Source organism: Mobula birostris, chromosome 27 (assembly GCF_030028105.1).
Source record: "Mobula birostris isolate sMobBir1 chromosome 27, sMobBir1.hap1, whole genome shotgun sequence".
Taxonomy (NCBI): domain Eukaryota; kingdom Metazoa; phylum Chordata; class Chondrichthyes; order Myliobatiformes; family Myliobatidae; genus Mobula; species Mobula birostris.
In genome coordinates this window covers 24,452,830-24,475,461 of record NC_092396.1, presented here as the reverse complement: position 1 = coordinate 24,475,461, position 22,632 = coordinate 24,452,830, and the positions used below count along the sequence as shown (strand labels likewise).

Below are 22,632 nucleotides of genomic sequence, written 5' to 3'. Positions count from 1 at the left end.
TCAGTGCCTCAGCTAACCAGAGGATATCAGCAGAATATTTAACTGCAGAGGGACTTTAGCCAAATTCAGTTCCCTGACTAGATAATTACTCACAATCACATGCCAACAAGCATTTAGGGGATAGTGCAGAGGTTGAGGGGAGGTGACCCTTTGTTGATGCTTTAGAGTTTTAATTTGGCTCAGTCCTCTCTGGGTCCGGAGGAGATTCACGACAATGATCCCAGAAATGAAAGGGTTAATGTACGAGGAGCATTTGATGGCTCTGGGCCTGTACTCGCTGGAGTTTAGAAGAATGCGGTGGGAGGGGGATCTCATTGAAACCTATCGAATATTAAAAGATCTAGGCAGTGTAGACGTGGAGGAGATGCTTCCTGTAGTGGGAGAGTCTAGGACCAGAGGGCACAAACTCAGAAAACCAGGACGCCTCTTCAGAATAGAGGAGGAAAACTTTTGTTTAGCCCAAGGGTGGTGAATTCATTGTCACAGTGGCTGTGGAGACCAAGTTATTGGGTATATTTAAAGTGGAGATGGATAGGTTCTTGATTAGTCAGGGCATCAAAGCCTACGGGGAGAAGGCAGGAGAATGGGGTTGAGAGGGATAATAAATCAGCCATAATGGAATGGTAGAGCAGTCTAGATGGGCCGAATTGCCTAATTCTGCTCTTCTATCTTAAGTTCTTACAGCTTTCTTTAATCTTCCCCAGCAGCCTCAGAGATACAAAATGACGCTGATGTTTTGCCAGGATCTCTTCCCAGCCTGATCACCCTTATGCTCTCCTAGTTATTTTTAGATGCTATACGCTGCCTCCTGATATCCGAGACGCCAGCAGCACGGAGCAGTTCAATAACCCGTCTCGGAGGCTGTGATGATGGGACAAAGCACTGAACATGTGGTGCAGGAGGCCTACGTAATGTCACAGGATTACATCAGGTACATGACTGGTAGGGCATCAAAGGCAGCTCCCAGTGTGACGGCAGCAGCCCTAAGACATGCAGGCGATGATCTCCTGGTGAAATATCCCATCTTCTTCAAGCGATGGCCCCGGGTTTTCAAGGACGTTTGCCCCGACGATGCCTGTGACTATTTATTCAGGATTCTGGACGAGCATTTTCAACCAGAGAAACCCTGGCAGAAGAAAGAGCTGACTTGGAGTGGTATCCTTCCTATTTATGTGCTGGCAGGGCAGCTGGCTATACACTGTCAGAAGAATGGCATGGAGGCAGTGCTAGAACTCAGAGTTGGAAAGTACGTGGAGAGTAACGTATGCCCAATCATCAGAGAAAAAGGAGGATGGGTGAGTATTGCTGGGAAAAAAAGCGCCACATCTTGGTTCAAAGGCAGTGGGATTAAAATAGTCAGAATGCATTTGCCAGCCTGCAGTGCACCGCCCAGCAACAACGAAGTGCCCAGAAGCTACACCAATCAGTACATTAATGGCCTGGCTTGACTCCAGTCTGAAGCTTTCACTTTGATTCCATTTGACTCCCAAAAATGTGACACCCCACACAATCCACACAACCCAAAAACATTTGTCTCAAAGCAGGGAAAACAAGCAATTTTTCTTTGGTCACCAGTTCTACGTTTTTCATCAGGTTCTAAACTATTGTCTTAACAACACTAATCTTTAACTTTTCTCCTTACTCCATTTTAATCTTGTTTTCCTTCGCAATCTTTTTCAGAATCAGATTTAATATCACAAGGATACGTTGTGGAATTTGTTGTTTTGCAGTAGCTGTACATTGCAATACATAATAATAGAAAACTAAATTACAGTAAGTACTCTATATATGTATAAATTAAACAAGGAATGCAAACAGAGAGGAAAATAAAATAGGGAGGTAGTGTTCATGGGTTCATTGTCCATTCGGAAATCTGATGGCAGAGGGGAAGAAGCTGTTCCTGAAACTTTGAGTGTGTGTCTTCAGGCTCCTTACCTCCACCTTGATGGCAGCGATGAAACGAGGGCATGTCCTGGGTGATGGATGCCACCTTTTAGAGGCATCACCTTTTGAAGATGTCCTGGATGCCGGGGAGGCTAGTTCCCATGATGGAGCTGGAAGAGTTTACAACTTTCTTCAGACTTTTCTGACCCTGTGCAGTGGCCCCTCCATACCAGAAGGTGATGCAGTTAGTTAGAATGCTCTCCACAGTACATCGGTAGAAATTTGCAAGTGTCTTTGGTGACATACCAATTCTTCTCAAACTCTTAATAAAATATAGCCTCCGCTGTGCCTTCTTTGTAACTGCATCAATATGTTGAACCCAGGATAGATCCTCAGAGTTGTTGACACGCAGGAACTTGAAACTGCTCTCCCTTTCCACTTCTGATCCCTTGATGAGGACTTGTGTGTTCCCCCTGCTTCCTCTTTCTGAAACCCACAATCAATTCCTTGGTCTTACTGACATTGAGTACAAGGTTGTTGCTGTGACACCACTCAACCAGCTGATTTATCTCGCTCCTGTGATGCCTCCTCATCACCGCCTGAAATGTTGCCAACAATAGCTGTTTCTCCTGCAGATTTATAGCTGGCGCTCGTGCTGTGCCTAGCCACACAATTGTGAGTGTAGACAGAGTAGAGCAGTGGTCTAAGTATGCATCCTTAAGGTACGCCGGTGTTGATCGTCAGTGAGGAGAAGATGCTATTTCTGAGCCACACAGACTGTGGTTTCCCAGTGAGGAAGTCAATGATCCAGTTGCAGGAGGAGGTACAGAGATCCATGTGTTGTAGCTTGTTGATTAGAACTAACTGTATAATTGTGCTAAACACCGAGCTATACTCAATAAACAGCAGCCTGACACAGGTATTGCTATTGTATTTTCTCATACTTGGGTTGTGTAGTCATGTTATGCCCAATCATATCCTATCAAAAGCAGTCCCCTTCAAATGCAACTTCAACAGCTCTTCCTGCCATCTACTCTACAAAAAAATCCCCAAGTCCAGAACAAGATTATAGGATAACCAATCACATTTGTCAATGTGTCTCCAACATCATGTGTATCCTCTGTTACCCACACAACAAGACTCATCACCGCTTAACCTCACTACCCCTTAACCTCACTCCTCTGAGTCTGCTGGACCCCGAGGACATCTTCCCCTCACGTTCATTCCAATAGCAGAACAGCAGACAGAAATAAGGATTGCCCATGTATCTCACCAACAACTCACTGAGGAAAGGAAGCAGGAAAATAAGAAAGAACAGAAGAAACAGAGAGGAGAAGAATTTCATACCCTCGTTGTCTCTAAATTGTCACAATAGTTAGACTGCTTGTCTGACATTCAGCATCAGATGGGCAGAAGTTTCCTCCAATGAAATAATATTAAGTCTGAAGTCATTGTTTTCAGTCCCTATCACAAACCCTGTTCCCCATTTAACATCACCGTCCTTCTCTTAGCAAACAGATCATCACAAACGCAAACACGATGAAATCTGCAGATGCTGGAATTTCAAGCAACACACATAAAAGTTGCTGGTGAATGCAGCAGGCCAGGCAGCATCTCTAGGAGGAGGTACAGTTGATGTTTCGGCCCAGGACCCTTTGTCATCTTCCTAGAGATGCTGCCTGGCCTGCTGCGTTCACCAGATCATCACAAACTCTAGTTTGAGAAAACCAACATGCATGCATTCATGTTTGCCCACCTAAATGCATTGGACCTACTCATCTAGTCTACTCCAACAGCACAAGTGTGGCCCACAACATCCATACCCCTTGGACAAGAAGGGCTGCAGACATGAAAGTCATCTGCAGGTCTCCCCCAAGTCACACGTCATCCTGGTCAACACAGATACCACCATTCCTTCATCATCGCTGGCTCTAAATCCTGGAACTTGCTATCCAACAATGTTGGGGGAGTGAATTCACCAGGAATTAGTGATTCACCATCACCTTCTCTAGAGCATCAGACATGGATAACAAATGCTGCCCTGGCCAAGGATGTCCATACCCTGTACGTTAACAATTCTGTCCTCTCCTCAGTTCAGCAGCTTCCATGTCATTTGGCCTGACTATTGCGGTAAGGTTGTGGCGAGCCTCCCCTGTTCCACTCACTCATAAACTCACTCACTGATGGAGTGTTGGTGCCTTAATGCTCACCAAACCCTACTCATCTTTTGGCCCTGTGATTACAATCGTAAATTATCGACTCAGAGCTGGGACCCTTCAGCAATGATCCATACCGACGATGATGCCTATCTATGCTAATATCGTCTGCCCACACTCAGCCCATATCCCTCTACATCTTTCCTGTCCAAATGCCTTTTATATCTTATTGTGACTGACACCCCCTCTTGCAGCTTATCCAGATTACCACCACCCTGTGTGTGTGAAAATCCTCTGCCTCAGATCTCCTTTACATTTCTTCCATCTCAACGTAAATCTGTGCCCTCTAACCCTAAGGGAAAAAAGACTTTGACAAAGTATCCCATTTATCCCCATTATGATATAGATTTATAAAAGTATATTGTCCTTCAACCTCCTACGTTCCAGTGAGAATAACTCCTTATAGAATCTCCCCTTATAACCACAGCCTTCTTTTCCAGGTGAGTCTCTTCTGCACTCTCTCTATTGCTACCATATCTGGAGTGGTGAGCCGAACTTTACTACTGTAATTGTAGTCTAACCAATGATTGGTACAGCTGAAGATTATGTCCCAAATCTTGTATTCAATGCATTATCCTATGAATGCAAGTGCCCAAATGCCTTCTTTGCCACCCTGACCACCCTTGCTCCCTTTCAGAGAGCTATGGACTTGCAACCATGGTGTCTCTATACATCGATGCACTTCAGGCCACTGCCATTTCTTCAGCAAGTCCTATCAATTTTGACCCCCTAAAGTTCATTTCCTCACAACTGTTGTCCCAATTGACTCTTGCCATAATTTCAAAATTCTCACCATTGTTTTCAAATTCTTCTGTGTCCCAATTCTTCCATCTACCAAATTTTCTAGAGGCCTATGACTCTGAAATAACTGTGCTCGTCCAATTCTGGGCCATCTTTGAGAGACCATTAATTACTCTCTGTGATGGAGCAATTTCTAGCTACCAAAATCCAGAAGTCTCTTTCTAAACTTTGTTAATCTCATTTCTCATTGAAGATAATTAATTAATAAACAATCTGGTGTTCCTTGGGGAAGAGTGACCATAACATGATAAAATTCTTCATTATAAAGGAGGACAGAAGAATTCATTTGGGGAATCTAAGTAAAGGAAACTCAGAAGATATGAGGTGTACATTGGCTATGATAAATTGGGAGAACGTTACACAGAAACATAGAAAATACAGGTCCTTCAGCCCACAAAGCTGTGCCGAACATGTACTTACTTTAGAAATTGCCTAGGGTTACCCATAGCCCTCTATTTTTTGACGCTCCATGTACCTATCCAGGGGGTCTCTTAAAATACCCTATTGTATCTGCCTCCACCCCATTCCATGCACTCACCACTCTCTGCATAAAAAACTTACCCCTGACATCTCTGTACATACTTCCAAGCACCTTAAAACTGTGCCCTCTCGTGATAGCCATTTCAGCCCTGGGAAAAAACCTCTGAGTTTATGAGTTTGATAATGAACAGGCCATGAGACGCATTTATGGAATACAAGGGCAAGTTTCAACAACTGTTCACTCGGTTCTGGCATAAAAATAAACCAGGAAAGGTGACTCAACCATGGTTTACAAAATGAAAAGTGGCAGCAGTAGTACATTATAGGGGTGGTATTAGGTCAAAGGAGGAGAAGTCTAAGATGTCTAGAAAAGGCAGTAAAGCTAAAAGCAGGAGCAGTTCAAAATTCAGTCAAGGGAGACAAAAGGAAAATAAAGTACAAGACCAAGTTACAGAGAAAAGAGAACTATCTGTAAAAACCTTCTGTGGAAATGCGAGGAGAAAAAGATAATTGAAAACATGTGTAGACCTCTTACAGGGTCATTTATAATTGGGAAGCAAAGAAATGGCAGACCAGTTATGTGCATACTTTGGTTCTGTCTTCAAAATGGAGATATTAATAACTTTCCAGAAATATTGGGAGACGTATCTAGGATTCAGTGGTGGGGGGTGGGTGGGATCTGAATGAAATCCATACTGTAGAGAAATGGTGTTAGTGTTGAATATTGATGACTGATAAATCCGCAGAGCCTGTTAATCTACATACCAGATTACTTAAGGAAACAACCCTAGAAATAATATGAGCATTTCTGGCCATTTTCCAAAGTTCTATAGACCCTGGAAGAGTTCCAGTAGACCAGAACGTGGCTAATGTAATTCAACTATATAAGAAAGGACAGAGAGGGAAAACAGCCAACTATGGACCATTTAACCTGGTAGCAGTAGTGGGAAAATGTTAAGAGTCCATTATAAAAGAAGTAATAGTGGAGCATTTAGAGACGCAATCAGACTAACTCAACAGGGATCAATGGAAATTGCTTTAGCAGAACTAGTGGCTGTGGTGTATTTGGGTCTTAAGAGGTTTTCAATGAGGTCCCATTGAACTCTATCTTGTTGGATTGGGGATAACACACTTATACAACATGGAAACAGGTCCGTCAGCACAAAGTGTTCATGCCAAACATGGTGCCTACCTGATCTAGCTTAATGCACTGACATTGACGGGGAGTTGGTGGACAGACAGGAAACGAGGAGTGAAACTAAAGGGCCTTTTTTTTAACCAAGTGACCAGTAGAACTCTGCAGGGACTAGTGCTTGGAATCCAACTATTCACAGTGTGCGTTGATGACTCAGATGAGTGAATTAAATGTAAAATCTGCAAGTTTGCAGTAAACAGAGCTGGGCAGAGCATGAGCTACAAGGAGACTGGAGGGAGGGTCCGGAAGGATTTGGACAGGGCTAATGCTTAGCAGATGTAGCATAATGAGGTTATCCACTTTGGTGGAAAATACAGGAAGTTTATTATTAGTGGTAGATTGGGAACGAGAAAATGAAACAAGACCTCAGTGTCCTTCTGCAGTAGTCGCTGAGAGCAAACATGAGGTGCAGCAGGTCAATAAGAAGGCCAATCGTATCTTGTGCTTCGCGGGATAGGGAGTCGGGTACAGGAGCAGGGATACAGTATCTTGCTGCAGAAATACATTCAATCGAGTTTAACTATATACGTGCTTGTAATGTATATAATCATATAATCCATATAGGAATGTTAGGAGGGGGAAGGGGAAAGGTCAGGTAATAGGGAGTACCCCGGTGGCTGTGCCCCTTAACAACAGGTACTCCTGTTTGAGTACTGTTGGAGGGGACAGCTTACCCGGGGGAAACGACAGTGGCCGTGCCTCCGGCACAGAGTCCGGCCCTGTAGCTCAGAAGGGTAGGGAAAGGAAGAGGAGGGCAGTTGTGATAGGGGACTCGATAGTAAGGGGGTCAGATAGGTGATTCTGTGGACGCAGTCCAGAGACCCGGATGGTAGTTTGCCTCCCTGGTGCCAGGGTCCGGGATATTTCTGATCGTGTCCAAGATATCCTGAAGTGGGAGGGTGAGGAGCCAGAGGTCGTGGTACATATAGGTACCAATGACATAGGTAGGAAAAGGGATGAGGTCCTGAAAGGAGAATATAGGGAGCTAGGAAGGGAGTTGACAAAAAGGACCGCAAAGGTAGTAATCTCGGGATTACTGCCTGTACCACGCGACAGTGAGAGTAGGAATGCGATGAGGTGGAGGATAAATGCGTGGCTGAGGGATTGGAGCAGGGGGCAGGGATTCAAGTTTTTGGATCATTGCGACCTCTTTTGGCGCAGGCGTGACCTGTACAAAAAGGACGGGTTGCACTTGAATCCTAGGGGGACCAATATCCTGGCAGGGAGATTAGCGGGGGCTACTGAGGTGACTTTAAACTAGAATGGTTGGGGGGTGGGAATCAAATTAAAGAGGCTAGGCGTGAGGAGGTTAGTTCACTACAGGGGGATGGGAACCAGTGCAGAGAGACAGAGGGGTGTAAAGTGAGGGTAGAAACAAAAAGTACTATGGAGAAGAGTAAAAGTGGCAGGCCGACAAATCCAGGGCAAGCATTAAAAAGGGCCACTTTTCAGCATAATTGTATAAGGGCTAAGAGAGTTGTAAAAGAGCGCCTGAAGGCTTTGTGTGTCAATGCAAGGAGCATTCGTAATAAGGTGGATGAATTGAAAGTGCAGATTGTTATTAATGATTATGATATAGTTGGGATCACAGAGACATGGCTCCAGGGTGACCAGGGATGGGAGCTCAACGTTCAGGGATATTCAATATTCAGGAGGGATAGACATGAAGGAAGGGGAGGTGGGGTGGCGTTGCTGGTTAAAGAAGAGATTAACGCAATAGAAAGGAAGGACATAAGCCGGGAAGATGTGGAATCGATATGGGTAGAGCTGCGTAACACTAAGGGGCAGAAGACGCTGGTGGGAGTTGTGTACAGGCCACCTAACAGTAGTAGTGAGGTCGGAGATGGTATTAAACAGGAAATTAGAAATGTGTGCAATAAAGGAACAGCAGTTATATTGGGTGACTTCAATCTACATGTAGATTGGGTGAACCAAATTGGTAAAGGTGCTGAGGAAGAGGATTTCTTGGAATGTATGCGGGATGGTTTTTTGAACCAACATGTCGAGGAACCAACTAGAGAGCAGGCTATTCTGGACTGGGTTTTGAGCAATGAGGAAGGGTTAATTAGCAATCTTGTCGTGAGAGGCCCCTTGGGTAAGAGTGACCATAATATGGTGGAATTCTTCATTAAGATGGAGAGTGACATAGTTAATTCAGAAACAAAGGTTCTGAACTTAAAGAGGGGTAACTTTGAAGGTATGAATTAGCTAAGATAGACTGGCAAATGACACTTAAAGGATTGACGGTGGATATGCAATGGCAAGCATTTAAAGGTTGCATGGGTGAACTACAACAATTGTTCATCCCAGTTTGGCAAAAGAATAAATCAAGGAAGGTAGTGCACCCATGGCTGACAAGAGAAATTAGGGATAGTATCAATTCCAAAGAAGAAGCATACAAATTAGCCAGAGAAAGTGGCTCACCTGAGGACTGGGAGAAATTCAGAGTTCAGCAGAGGAGGACAAAGGGCTTAATTAGGAAGGGGAAAAAAGATTATGAGAGAAAACTGGCAGGAAACATAAAAACGGACTGTAAAAGCTTTTATAGATATGTAAAAAGGAAAAGACTGGTAAAGACAAATGTAGGTCCCCTGCTGACAGAAACAGGTGAATTGATTATGGGGAGCAAGGACATGGCAGACCAATTGAATAATTACTTTGGTTCTGTCTTCACTAAGGAGGACATAAATAATCTTCCAGGAATAGTAGGGGACAGGGGGTCCAGTGAGATGGAGGAACTGAGCGAAATACATGTTAGTAGGGAAGTGGTGTTAGGTAAATTGAAGGGATTGAAGGCAGATAAATCCCCAGGGCCAGATGGTCTGCATCCCAGGGTGCTTAAGGAAGTAGCCCAAGAAATAGTGGATGCATTAGTGATAATTTTTCAAAACTCGTTAGATTCTGGACTAGTTCCTGAGGATTGGAGGGTGGCTAATGTAACCCCACTTTTTAAAAAAGGAGGGAGAGAGAAACCGGGGAATTATAGACCGGTTAGCCTAACGTTGGTGGTGGGGAAACTGCTGGAGTCAGTTATCAAGGATGTGATAACAGCACATTTGGAAAGTGGTGAAATGATCGGACAAAGTCAGCATGGATTTGTGAAAGGAAAATCATGTCTGACGAATCTCATAGAATTTTTTGAGGATGTAACTAGTAGAGTGGATAGGGGAGAACCAGTGGATGTGGTATATTTGGATTTTCAGAAGGCTTTTGACAAGGTCCCACACAGGAGATTAGTGTGCAAACTTAAAGCACACGGTATTGCGGGTAAGGTATTGGTGTGGGTGGAGAGTTGGTTAGCAGACAGGAAGCAAAGAGTGGGAATAAACAGGACCTTTTCAGAATGGCAGGCGGTGACTAGTGGGGTACCGCAAGGCTCAGTGCTGGGACCCCAGTTGTTTACAATATATATTAATGACTTGGATGAGGGAATTAAATGCAGCATCTCCAAGTTTGCGGATGACACGAAGCTGGGTGGCAGTGTTAGCTGTGAGGAGGATGCTAAGAGGATGCAGGGTGACTTGGATAGGTTGGGTGAGTGGGCAAATTCATGGCAGATGCAATTTAATGTGGATAAATGTGAAGTTATCCACTTTGGTGGCAAAAATAGGAAAACAGATTATTATCTGAATGGTGGCCGATTAGGAAAAGGGGAGGTGCAACGAGACCTGGGTGTCATTATACACCAGTCATTGAAAGTGGGCATGCAGGTACAGCAGGCGGTGAAAAAGGCGAATGGTATGCTGGCATTTATAGCGAGAGGATTCGAGTACAGGAGCAGGGAGGTACTACTGCAGTTGTACAAGGCCTTGGTGAGACCACACCTGGAGTATTGTGTGCAGTTTTGGTCCCCTAATCTGAGGAAAGACATCGTTGCCATAGAGGGAGTACAAAGAAGGTTCACCAGATTGATTCCTGGGATGGCAGGACGTTCATATGAAGAAAGACTGGATGAACTGGGCTTGTACTCGTTGGAATTTAGAAGATTGAGGGGGGATCTGATTGAAACGTATAAGATCCTAAAGGGATTGGACAGGCTAGATGCAGGAAGATTGTTCCCGATGTTGGGGAAGTCCAGAACGAGGGGCCACAGTTTGAGGATAGAGGGGAAGCCTTTTAGGACCGAGATTAGGAAAAACTTCTTCACACAGAGAGTGGTGAATCTGTGGAATTCTTTGCCACAGGAAACAGTTGAGGCCAGTTCATTGGCTATATTTAAGAGGGAGTTAGATCTGGCCCTTGTGGCTACAGGGGTCAGGGGGTATGGAGGGAAGCCTGGGGCGGGGTTCTGAGTTGGATGATCAGCCATGATCATAATAAATGGCGGTGCAGTCTCGAAGGGCCGAATGGCCTACTCCTGCACCTATTTTCTATGTTTCTATGTTTCTATGTTTTTCCAAACCAGGGTGTAAAGCACATGAGCACACATAACACACAGTAACTTATGAAGGTAAGGGTAAAATCTACAGATGAATCACACAAAAATAATGAACTAAAGTGCAGAATCAGAATCAGGTTTATTATCACTGGCATGTGTCGTGAAATTTGTTAACTTAACAGCAGCAGTTCAATGCAATAAATAATATAGAAGAAAAAAAATAATAAGTAAATTAATTACAGTATACATATATTGAATAGACTAAAAATTGTGCAAAAAACAGAAATAATATATATTTAAAAAGTGAGGTGTTTTTCATGGGTTCAATGTCCATTTAGGAATCAGATGGCAGAGGGGAAGAAGCTGTTCCTGAATCGCTGAGTGTGTACCTTCAGGTTTCTGTACCTCCTACCTGATGGTAACAGTGAGAAAAGGCATGCCTTAAGTGCTGGGGGTCCTTAATAATGGACGCTGCCTTTCTGAGACACCGCTCCTTATAAGGTACAGAACAGATTATCCGGTGACACTTTGAATACAATGCGGCAGGGAGCTCAGAAGCCTAATGGCCCAAGGGAAGAAAGTTTCCTATCCTGACCATTCTTGTTTTTACGCATCATTCTGTACAGGGCCTTGAGGAGACAACAACCTGAGTATTGTGTGCAGATTTGATCCCCTTACCTGAGGAGATACGTTCTGAGGAGAAGGCAGCTCTGGAAAACGGAGAGACATTTGGCCAATTAGAGTTATGTTCACCAATATTTCGAAAAATGAGGGGATTTTATAGAAACTTGCGAAGTTCTAAAAGGGTGGCAGAGACTAAATGTAGGAAAGATTGTGAGCAGTTTTGGTCCCCTAATCTGAGGAAAGACATTCTTGCCATAGAGGGAGTGCAAAGAAGGTTCACCAGATTGATTCCTGGGATGGCAGGACTTTCATATGATGAAAGACTGGATCGGCTAGGCTTATACTCTCTGGAATTTAGAAGATTGAGGGGGAATCTTATTGAAATGTATAAAATTCTAAAGGGATTGGACAGGCTAGATGTAGGAAGATCGTTCCCGATGTTGGGGAAGTCCAGAATGAGGGGTCACAGTTTGAGGATAAAGGGGAAGCCTTTTAGGACCGAGATGAGGAAAAACTTCTTCACACAGAGAGCGGTGAATCTGTGAATTCTCTGCCACAGGAAACAGTTGAGGCCAGTTCATTGGCTATATTTAAGAGGGAGTTAGATATGGCCCTTGTGGCTAAAGGGATCAGGGGGTACGGAGAGAAGGCAGGTACAGGGTTCTGAGTTGGATGATCAGCCATGATCATACTGAATGGCGGTGCAGGCTCGAAGGGCCGAATGGCCTACTCCCGCACCTATTTTCTATGTTCCTATGTTTCTATGTTCCAAATGGAGTCCAGCAACAGGGATCACACTCTAAGGATAAAGGGGAAGCTATTTAGGGCTGATATGAGAAAAAGCATTCTCACCCAGAGAATATAAAACCTGCAGGACTCTCTACCACAGAAGACAGTAATCATTCAAAAAGTTAAATATAGTTGTTGAGGACAGAGATCTCAATGGACACGGGAAGAAAGCAGGAATAAGGTATGGAATTTGGATCTTCAGCCAACAGTCTACTCCTGCTCTTCTCTACATTAGCAGTTTTCTATGTCACTCCTTAAAATCTAGCTCAACATCAGACGAAGTTTAGCTTGAATTAAAAACTGCTGGAAAACTCAATGGGTCAAGCAGTATCCGTGAACTGACGACATTTTGGGTCCCAATGAAGGGACCGGAAACAAATACGTCAACCGTTTATTTCCCTCCACAGATGCTGACTGGCCTGCTAAGCTCCTCTGCTCCAAATCCCAGCAGCTATTGTATCAACATGTAACATGAAATGCATACAAGTATTTTTGCTGTACCGTGGGTGCTACATAAGGAGTTTACTTCACTTTCTTTTGTACCTTCTGAAATCTTGATGTTCCTTACACCACACAGCGGCACTTCCATATTTCCTCCATGGCGTTTCCCTCCTTTCCTTTCCCTTCCTGCCCCCACCTAATGTCATGTGCCCAATGAAAGCCAGCAAAAAAACTAAACTATACAATTTAATCGCAGATGACCTACAGTAAACTTAATACATGCTTCCCCCATATATTTGAAGCTCTGTTATTTTTAGCAGGAATGCAAAAATATTACCATTACAATGAATAATCTAGTGAGGGGACTCCGGGCAATTTATGCAACCGTAATTAGTGACCTCTTAGGTCCTGTTACAATGTCATTATATTGCCCGAGGCCCTCAGACTGAAGGTCCCAGTCTGCCGGCAGACCCACAGCCCATTATCTCTGGTTTCTGTCACCCACCCTGCAAAACCCTTGGACCCTCCCAGTTGAAGCAATAACTAATTCTTTCATCGTGCTGTAAAGCTCAGTCAAATTTACATTTTTCTGAAGTTCCGAGAATCAAGGACTTATCTGGGTAGCCAGGAATCTTCAGTGGCACTCCGCAGCGCCTTATCCAAAGTAGCACACACAAAATGCTGGAGCAATTCAGCAGGTCAGGAAGCATCTATGGAAAGGACTAAAGAGTCAACTGTTCAGGCTCTTGGCCAGGAATGTCAACTCTCCTTATTCCCCTCTATAGACATTGCCTGACCTGCTGAGTTCCTCCAACATTTTGTATGTGTTACTCTGGATTTCCAGCATCTGCAGAATTTCTTGTGTTTACTCCTTCCAAAGACTTCATGTAGACCACTGTGTGAGAAACATAACTGAACACTTTAATCAGATATCAGTACAAACACTGAATAACACAGCATGGATAACTTCTGATGGAGATTGTCAGATGGTAATGGAAGTTTTCATTTTGCTTGGAGCAGAAGAAGGAGAACGTTATAGAGGTAGTCACCCCTGCAGAAAGCCCAAGTGCTACACCTGGCCCGTCACTCCCCTCTCACCTCCACTTAGGACCCCCCCCAAACAGTCCTTCCAGGTGAGGCAGTACTTCACCTGTGAACCTGCTGGGGTCGTCTATTGTGTCTGGTGCTCCCGATGTGGCCTCCTGTACATCGGTGAGACGTTGTAAATTGGGGGGCCTCTCCATTCAGGCACCTCTGCTCCATCTGCCAAAACCAGAACTTCCCGGTGCCCAAACATTTCAATTCCAATTCCCATTCCTGTTTCGACATGTCGGTCCATGGCCTCCTGTTGTGCCAAGGTGGGGCCGCACTCAGAGTGGAGGAGCAACACCTTATATTCTGCCTGGGTAGCCTCCAACCTGATGGCATGAATATTGATTTCTCCTTCCAGTAAAAAAACTGCCTCCCCCTCCCCTCTTCTTCTCTTCCCCTCTCTGGCCTTTTACCTTTTCTCACCTGCCTATCACTCCGCCCCCTCGGGTCCCCTCTCCTACGGTCCACTCCTATGAGATTCCTTCCACTACAGCCCGTTACCTTTCCCACCCATGTAGCTTCACCTATCGTCTTCTGTCTGGCCTCCTTCCCCTCCCCCCACCTTTTTATTCTAGCGTCTTCCCCACATCACCTACCAGCTCGTATTTCTACCTCTCCCTCACCTTCTTATTCTGTCTTCTTCTCCAGTCCTGAAGAGGGGTCTCAGCCCAACTATTTCCATAGACGTAGGCTGACCTGCTGAGCTCATCCAGCATTGTATTTGTGTTGCAGAGGTATATAAAATTAAGGGGGGCATAGATGAGGTGAATAGAACATAAAACATTACGGCACAATAGGGCTGGTGGTGCAATGGCATCAGCGCCGGACTCTGGAGCGAAGGTTCCCGAGTTCGAATCCAAGTCGGACCACCCCCCCATCAAGCACGCTGTCCATCTGTGCCGGGTTGAGTGTCCAGCTAGCCACTCGGCCTTGTGAAAAAAAATGGGTCCAGTCCGGAACGTTCTTATCGTGACCCGATTAATCTGAAAGGAGACCAATCCTGACACCATGGGCCAGACAAGAATGGCTGACTGTCTGGTGCGACACGCTAAAAAATAAGCAAAATACAGGCCCTTTGGCCCAAAATGTTGTACCAACCTTTGAAGCTACACCAAGATCAGTCTAACAGTTCTAACCCTTCCCTCTTTCATAGACATCCATTTTTCTATGGCCCCAATGCCTATTTAAGAGTTTCTTAAATGCCCTTAATATGTCTGCCCCCACCACCACCCCAGAAAGGCGTTCCACACACCCGCCACTCTCTTTGTAAAGAACTTACCTCCAACCTCCCAAATGCCTTAAAATTATGGATCCTTGTACTGGCCATTTCCAAATTTCTCTGGCTATCCACTATATACAAGAATATTCCGAGTATTTGTCCTAGATTAGCAGAGTCTGAAACGAGAGATTTAAGGGGTACGTGAGCAACAACTTTTTTCACACAGAGGGTGGTGGGTATGCGGAGTGAGTTGCTGGAGGAGGTAGCAGAAGCAGGTATAATTACATTTAAAAGACATTTGGTCAGGTCTGTGGATAGGAAAGTTTTAGGCTGAATCAAAGGCAAGTGGGATTAGTTTACGTAAGCTTTGGTCGTCATGGACACGTTGGGACACGTTCCCAAGGGCCTGTTTCCACGCTGTTCAACTCCAAGTAACGAGCAGCAGGAGCATTCCTGATCCTTAAAGGCAGTAGTCATACCGCTGAACCGCTGCCTCGATTCCAATTCAGTCCTTGGGCCCAGTGCTACATGTGGAGTTTGCACGCTCTCATTATAGGATTCCTCTCACATCCCGAGTGCATGTGCATTGGCAGAGGAAGTGGCTGCTTTAAACTGCCCCTACTCGGGGCCTGTATTCACTAGCGTTCAGAAGAATGAGGGGAGACCTCATTGAAAGCTATCGAATTGTGGATGGTCATGTGTTTCCTATGATGGGAGAGTCTAAGTCCAGGGGACACAGCCTCAGAATAGAGGGGTGTCCTTTCAGAACAGAGATGAGGTGGAATTTCTTCAGCCAGGGAGTGGTGAATCTGGAATTCTTTGCCACAGGCAGCCGTGGAGGCCAAGTCTTTATGTATATTTAATGAAAGGGATAATAGATTCTTGATTGGTCAGGGCATGAAGGGATACAAAGAGAAGGCAGGAAATTGTGGCTGAGAGGAAAATTGGATCAGCCATTATGAAATGTCAGAGCAGTTTTGATGGGCCAGATATCCTTAATTCTGGTCTTATGCAGGCGAGTGTTAGCATTTGGAGAAAGTTATGGGAAAGTAAGGGAGAATAAAATGGCACTAGTGTGTGTGGGTTGTTGATGGGGTGGGTCCAGCCTCAGTGGTATGAGGAACATGTCCCAAAGCTGAATAATTCTGTCATGCTATGAGTCACAGGGCACTCTGGCACAAAACAAGGCCCTTTGGCCCATCTATTTTATGCTGTCTTGTTTCTCCTGCCTAGTCCCATCTACTCACACCCAGACCATAGCCCACATCTCACCCATTTACAGGACCTACTCAAACTTCTCTTAAATCCATGTACCGATCCAAATTTCTCTTAAACGTTGAAATGAACCCTACATCTACCACTTGTGCTGGAAGCTCGTTCCACATTCTCACCACCCTCTGAGTGAAGAAGTTCCCTCCCATGCTCCCCTTCAACATTTCACCTTTCACCCTGAACCGATTACCTGTTGGGCAGCAGCTCTATACGTTTAAAAGGTTTTTGCTTCACTGTACATTGCATACGGGTGAAGTGCTGCTGCAGACACAAACAAAATGAAGTTTGCAGGTGAAAGGTTGGAAGGTGAAGGGTGGTTTAGAACAAAACAGATAGAGTTGGAGAATCAAGGAGCACTACAGCACAGAGAGAGAGAGAGAGAGAGACATCTAATCCAGACCATGTCGACCGGTCACTCTGCAAGGTCCCGTTGGCCTGATACAGAGTCATGGAGCACCTCAGCACAGAAACAAGACCCTTTAACCCATCTGGGCCACGCCAGATTCAAAACTGTGCCTCGTCCCATCGCCCAGCACCTGGAGTTCCACACCTTTCCAATCCACGTACTTACCCAAACTATGCTTAAACGTTGCCATCAAATCCACACCCACCATTTCTGCTGGCAGCTTGTTCTGCACTTGCGCCACCGTCTGAGTGAAGATGTCCCCCCTCAGGTACATCTCAGTTATTTTTAGTGGTTAGAGACATCACAAAAACCGAAGGAGACCTCAGTCTCTTGGGATGTAGTTATTTGAATGTAATCTTATTATATGGACATCCTCTTTCCCAAATCACAGGATCAACTGTAAAGAGGGAGGGAACACCGTCCCGACAGTTGCAGGAGTCACACCACTCTGAATGGTTGAAACAGAGTCTGGGCAAAGATGTAACCAAAGCCACTGATACCTAATCCTCCGAACCCTCAGCTGATGGAAATATACCCAACATGGGGAGACACAATTGCTTTTAATTCAAAGCAAAGCACCAGAGGTCTTTGGCTGAAATGCTAAAGAAACAGGTCTCACAGAACCAACACACATCAAAGTTGCTGGTGAACGCAGCAGGCCAGGCAGCATCTGTAGGAAGAGGTGCAGTCGACATTTCAGGTCGATACCCTTCGTCAGGACAGAAAACAGGCAAATGTTAAAAATTCTCTGACACTATCTGAACAAAATCTTGAGATTTCCTGGTTACCAATAGACCTTGAACTAACAGCATCAAAAACTGACAAGCTGGTGTCATTGCCGGCTTGAGGTTTCGCTGAGCTTCCGGCTGTACAATGTTATCAGTAACACATGATCCAAGTGTTTAAAGTTCAAACCACGCTGTCTTCTTTCTTTCTCAGTCTGGTTTCGTGGAGCGCTACGCCGAGAAGGAAGAGCCAGAAAACATGGTGATTCGAGTATGCTGTGGAATGTTACTCCTACTAACCACCATGTCCCTGACTTACTACATTTACAGGAGGTTGTGAGGGGAATGGCTGCAGATCATTTTACGCACACACAGTGAATCACCTGAAGCCCAGGCCTTACACGTGATTCCATGGACCAGATCATCAGATTAACCATGTGTGCCTTGGGCGAGCCCTCCCTGCATCTTACACAAATACTTCAGCAAAAATAATGGCATGTAATAACCCAGATTAAATTATATGAATGATTAAATTATGTGTTTTGTCCTGAGGGGAAGTTTTTGTGAATTGACAATTAACCTCTCCTCCTCAACAGCGTATTCAGATTAATATATGCAGTGGCCATTTTATTCGGTACACCCACTTGTTAATGCAAATATATACTCAGCCAATCATGGGGCAGCAACTTAATACATAAAAGCATACCAACATGGTCGAGAGGTTCAATTGTTGTTCAGACCAAACATCAGAATGAGGGAAGAAATGTGGTCTAAATGACGTTAACTGTGGAATGACTGTTGGTGCCAAACGGGGTGGTTTGAGTATCTCGGAAATCGCTGATCTCCTGGAATTTTCATGCACAGCAACCTCTAGAGTTTACAGAGAACGGGGCAAAAACAAAAAAAAATCCAGTGAGCAGCAGTTCTATGGGTGAAAACGCCTTATTAATGAGAGAGGAGAGAGGTCAGAGGAGAATGGCCAGACTGGTTCAAGCTGACAGGAAGGCGACAGTAACTCAAATAACTACAAGTTACCACAGTGGTGTGCAGAAGAGCATCTCTGAACGCACAACACATTGAACATTGAAGTGGATGGGTCACAGCAGAAAAAGACCACTAACATACACTTTGTGGCCACTTTATTAGGTACAGGAGATACCCAGTAAAGTGCCCACTGAGTGTAGACTGGTTTATAACACCTGAATTATTTAATTGGGACAAGGTTTTATTATGGGTGAGTTGCTCGTGTGTTCACATAAAAACCTGGCTGAATTGACCCATGTAAGTGGAATTACACCTCTCACAGCCCTCAAAACCTAACACTGAGAGAGCACTGGGAAAGCGTGTTTATTACCATCAGACAGAGCAAGAGCGGGGTTACAGTTCACTGATGGCCTTTTCAGATGCAGGTCCATGGTATTTCTTTAGCTTGTCGCTGGATTTCAAAGTGTAGCTTGCTCTTTGCTCTGCTGTGCTTAGAGGCAAGACTAGTCAGAAATAAATAACAGTATATGTTATCTCTGAATAAATAACGTTTTCATTTGGCGTCAAATACTTTCTCTCCCCGGCATTTTTTTTCGCACCTTGCAGATGAGAGAGAAAAGCAAATGCATTTGAGGGGAATAAAACGATAATGTAAAGAAATTAACCCAACAAGACCGGCCTCACCACCTAGCGGACACAAACGTCATTACCACAAGTTTCTCTGAAAACTCGGGCAGTCCAACGCTGCCCAACCTGCTGAGTTCCTCCAGCACTTTGTAGGTGTCTCTTTGGATTTCCAGCATCTGCAAGACTTTCTCGATTTAATGGTTTAACATATTTGTGTTGGTTTACGTCCTAGCTTACTGAGAAGTCCCTCAGAGGCGATACTGGACAGAAATAATGTCAGAAATATTATCCATGAATAAATAACATCCCATTTTTATGTGACATCAAATATTTTCTTTTTCCTGCAATTTTTTTTTGCACCTTGCAGATGAGAGGGGAAGGTAAATACATTTGTGGAGAAATCTCAGCCGAAAAATTTGAATCAGCCAGAAGTCTTAATGTAGCAAGCAAGGCTGAGCATAGACCCCAAGACAACCAGAAATAATCAACAATCACCATTTTTACAGATAAGTAACGATTTGAATATAAGAAATGTTTCTGTCCCCCCCTTAGCTTGCATGATCCAAGGAAATTGCAGCACACCGCTCTATTTAAAAAATACTTGTGGTTGGGGGGAGGGGTTGCAAAAATGGAAAGTAGCAGAGTCAATGCAGGGAGCTGCCTCCTCCCACAAACACATACTATTTACTGAACTGTTTGAGATTCCCAGAAGTTGTTTCAAGGAGATGCCTCCGGGTAATTAATAACCAATCCCTCCACCTCTTCATCGTCACCAACAAACCCCTGTTTTTGAGAGAATTATTGTTTTAGAGTTTGACTGTCGGCAACTTTTCTCTTCCCTCCGAGTTGTTACAAATACTGTAAAAAAACATGTTGAAATAGTCAACTTCACAGTGAGCTGCTGTCTTTAATAATCTGAAGTTTGACCGTCAATTTCTTTCGGTCTCCTCTGCGCGCCGAGCCGAGGTTGTCTTCTGTGACGGGGGCTTGAGGGATCCTATAAAACAGCACGGAAACGCCGATTAAAACTTGCCCTGATGTTAAATTCCGCTGGGTCTGAAGGTGCTGATACACACACACACACACACACACACACACACACACACTCACACACACACACTCACACACACTCTCTCTCTCTCACACTCACACACACACTTCAGTTCTCAGGCACCCAACACAGGTCCGTGATTAGTAGAAGCGGGTCGGTTCGGTCCGGTGTCACTTCCCAGCCTTCCTCCCGCTTAATCCCTGCAGGCAAGGTAGGGAAATTATAACCCATTAAATGTTACCAAACCTCGAAAAATAATTCAAACGCCAGGAAAGGAGACTCGGGGCAAATAAATGCAACTGAGTTATAAACACGGAAGAATATTAATGTACAATTAGTGTAAATGGCTGATTGATTCTCGTGACTCATCTGCTGGAAGACCGTTTCCCGCGCTGTAGCTCTGACTGTAACTAACAAATACGGGTAGATGCAGACATGATCAAGTATGAACATGGAGGGATGTGCCTACCCTGTTGATGCTTCCCCTGTGTGAAAACACACACAACTGTTGTTTATCTGAGAGGGAAACAGAAATATAGAAATAGCAGCAACTTTAAAAAAAAATTCAAAAAGCTAAGGCAAAGCCCGCAATTAATTGATTTTACGGTGATGCTTCAGACGATCAGAAAGATCTCTAAAAATCTGTGCAAAGGCTCTGCCCATGGTTCGCAGCAACAGCTTACAGGGCATCACTGCATAGACCGGCTCATGCCAGCCACTGGCCTGATCCCAGCATCCTAATTTTATTGTTTAACCATTTCAAAGTAACAGACTAACGCAGCAATCAGAAAGAATGCAGCAATTTTCAGTTGGCTCGCAACTAATATCCAAAGGGAGTTCGCCCCAAAATTTACCTGTCCATGATTAAACCCCGAGGAATAACTACTCTCTCCGGGTCAATGAAATAATATTTAAAGATACAAATCAGATCAAAGTCTTGGCGCGCTCATCATTAGCGATGGCCCTGCAGCTCAAAGCCGGTGACCGAGAGAATGAGAAGGGTTTACTCACCTGTTGTTGTCTGCAGATCTCCAACATTGCCCCGGCCTGGACCAGGCACCACATTTCCCCAAACACGGACAGCAGCACGTGGGCCACATCTATCCATCTCCCCACCGTCAGGGTTAGGATCAGCAGCCCGCCCATCCTCACACCCACCGTCTGGTAAGCCATCTGCTCGCTTGGGTGCTGCTTCTGCTCTTCTGAAACAATAGGAAAAAATAACTCACAGGGTCGTCAGCAATTACACAAATGGGAGATCACGTACCACCAGACCAAAGGACAGCCATCTATTCCGCCGTTATCAGACCTCTCATACTCTGAAAGATCAAATCTTGATCTCCCAGTCCACTGTCATGGCCCTCGCACTGTGCCTATGTGCTCCACACTTTCTATTGCATCGCTAATGTCAGGGATTCTGGAGCTGTGTTATATAGCAGATACTAATTTCACCAGCAGCCGGCCTTCAGACCTGAACATGGATTGTAGGTTGAGTTTAAAATGCAGCTCTGAACAATGGTCTTCCTGGAGCTGCATTTTGGGGTCAATGGCAAACAAAGAAACACTGCAACACTCACAACATGCTGGGGGAACTCAGCAGGTCGGGCAGCATCCGTGAAAATGATCAGTCAATGTTTTGGGCCAGAACCCTTCGTTAGGACTGAAGAGGGAAGGGGCAGAGGCCCTATAAAGAAGGTGGGAAGGAGAAGGCTGGTAGGTTCCAGGTGAAAAACCAGTAAGGGGAAAGATAAAGGGGTGGGGGAGGGGAAGCAGGGAGGTGATAGGCAGGAAAGGTGAAGGAGGAATAGGGGAAAGCACAATGGGTAGTAGAAGGAGGCGGAACCATGAAGGAGGTGATAGGCAGCTGGGGGAGGGGGCAGAGTGAAACTGGGATGGGGGAAGGGAGGAGGAGGGAATTACCGAAAGTTGGAGAATTCAATTGCATTTGACATCGAGTGCCTACACCTGCATGAATGCGGCCCAGAGTCAGTGGGAATTAGCATTCATTTTGGGTGTCTGGGGTGTCAGTGTCAAGATGCAAGTGTTTGAAAAATGTATGTAATCCAAAGGAAGCATTGTAGTTAGATTGTTACGACAGAATTGTCCCATTGTTACCTTTGATCTTCAGCGTATAACATATCATGTAATATTGGGTCAGGCAGGCCACTTCTTCCAAGGGTGTCTCGGATGTGATGCCTGTTGCTCATTTTGCTGAAGAAAGACTTCTATACCCACCAGCTTCAGTGTCTCGCCGGTGACCTTGTACACAGTCACAACATTTTATATGCATTATATTTCCACATTCTATTTTTCTCTTTACCTCAAAATACCGATGTATCACATCATCCCTCTGGATGGAACACAAATATATAAAAATGCTTCACTGTCTCTCAATACATTCAATAATAAACCAATGATAAAAGCTAGAGTAATGTGGACTCTCACTGT

The 22,632-nt window shown here is 44.8% G+C and overlaps 2 protein-coding genes across 3 annotated transcripts in view; one reads left to right on the top strand and one right to left on the bottom strand.

Annotated features, from left to right (window-relative positions):
• Positions 1–835: 835 nt before the first annotated feature.
• On the top strand, positions 836–19,061 carry bcl2l16 (BCL2 like 16). Its single transcript, XM_072245048.1, has 2 exons — positions 836–1,295; positions 17,737–19,061. Exons 1-2 carry the CDS (start codon positions 867–869, stop codon positions 17,860–17,862), a joined length of 555 nt encoding a protein of 184 aa, XP_072101149.1. The 5' UTR covers positions 836–866; the 3' UTR covers positions 17,863–19,061.
• The window catches only part of tmem82 (transmembrane protein 82), a 19,221-nt gene continuing 14,336 nt past the window's right edge, over positions 17,748–22,632 (bottom strand). For both annotated transcript variants that reach the window (XM_072245047.1, XM_072245045.1), the window contains exons 5-6: positions 21,196–21,386; positions 17,748–20,130 (exon numbers count right to left, since the gene is read on the bottom strand). In XM_072245047.1, the coding sequence (XP_072101148.1) occupies positions 20,041–20,130; positions 21,196–21,386 (281 nt within the window). In that variant the 3' untranslated portion in view covers positions 17,748–20,040. The remainder of the gene's footprint in view (positions 20,131–21,195; positions 21,387–22,632) is intronic.

Bases quoted from the DNA above. Each gene is read 5' to 3' on its own strand.
- bcl2l16 (XM_072245048.1), top strand. From the start codon at position 867: ATGATGGGACAAAGCACTGAACATGTGGTGCAGGAGGCCTACGTAATG. The intron at 1,296-17,736 runs GTGAGTATTGCT...TTTCTTTCTCAG, and splicing joins TCAGAGAAAAAGGAGGATGG to TCTGGTTTCGTGGAGCGCTA.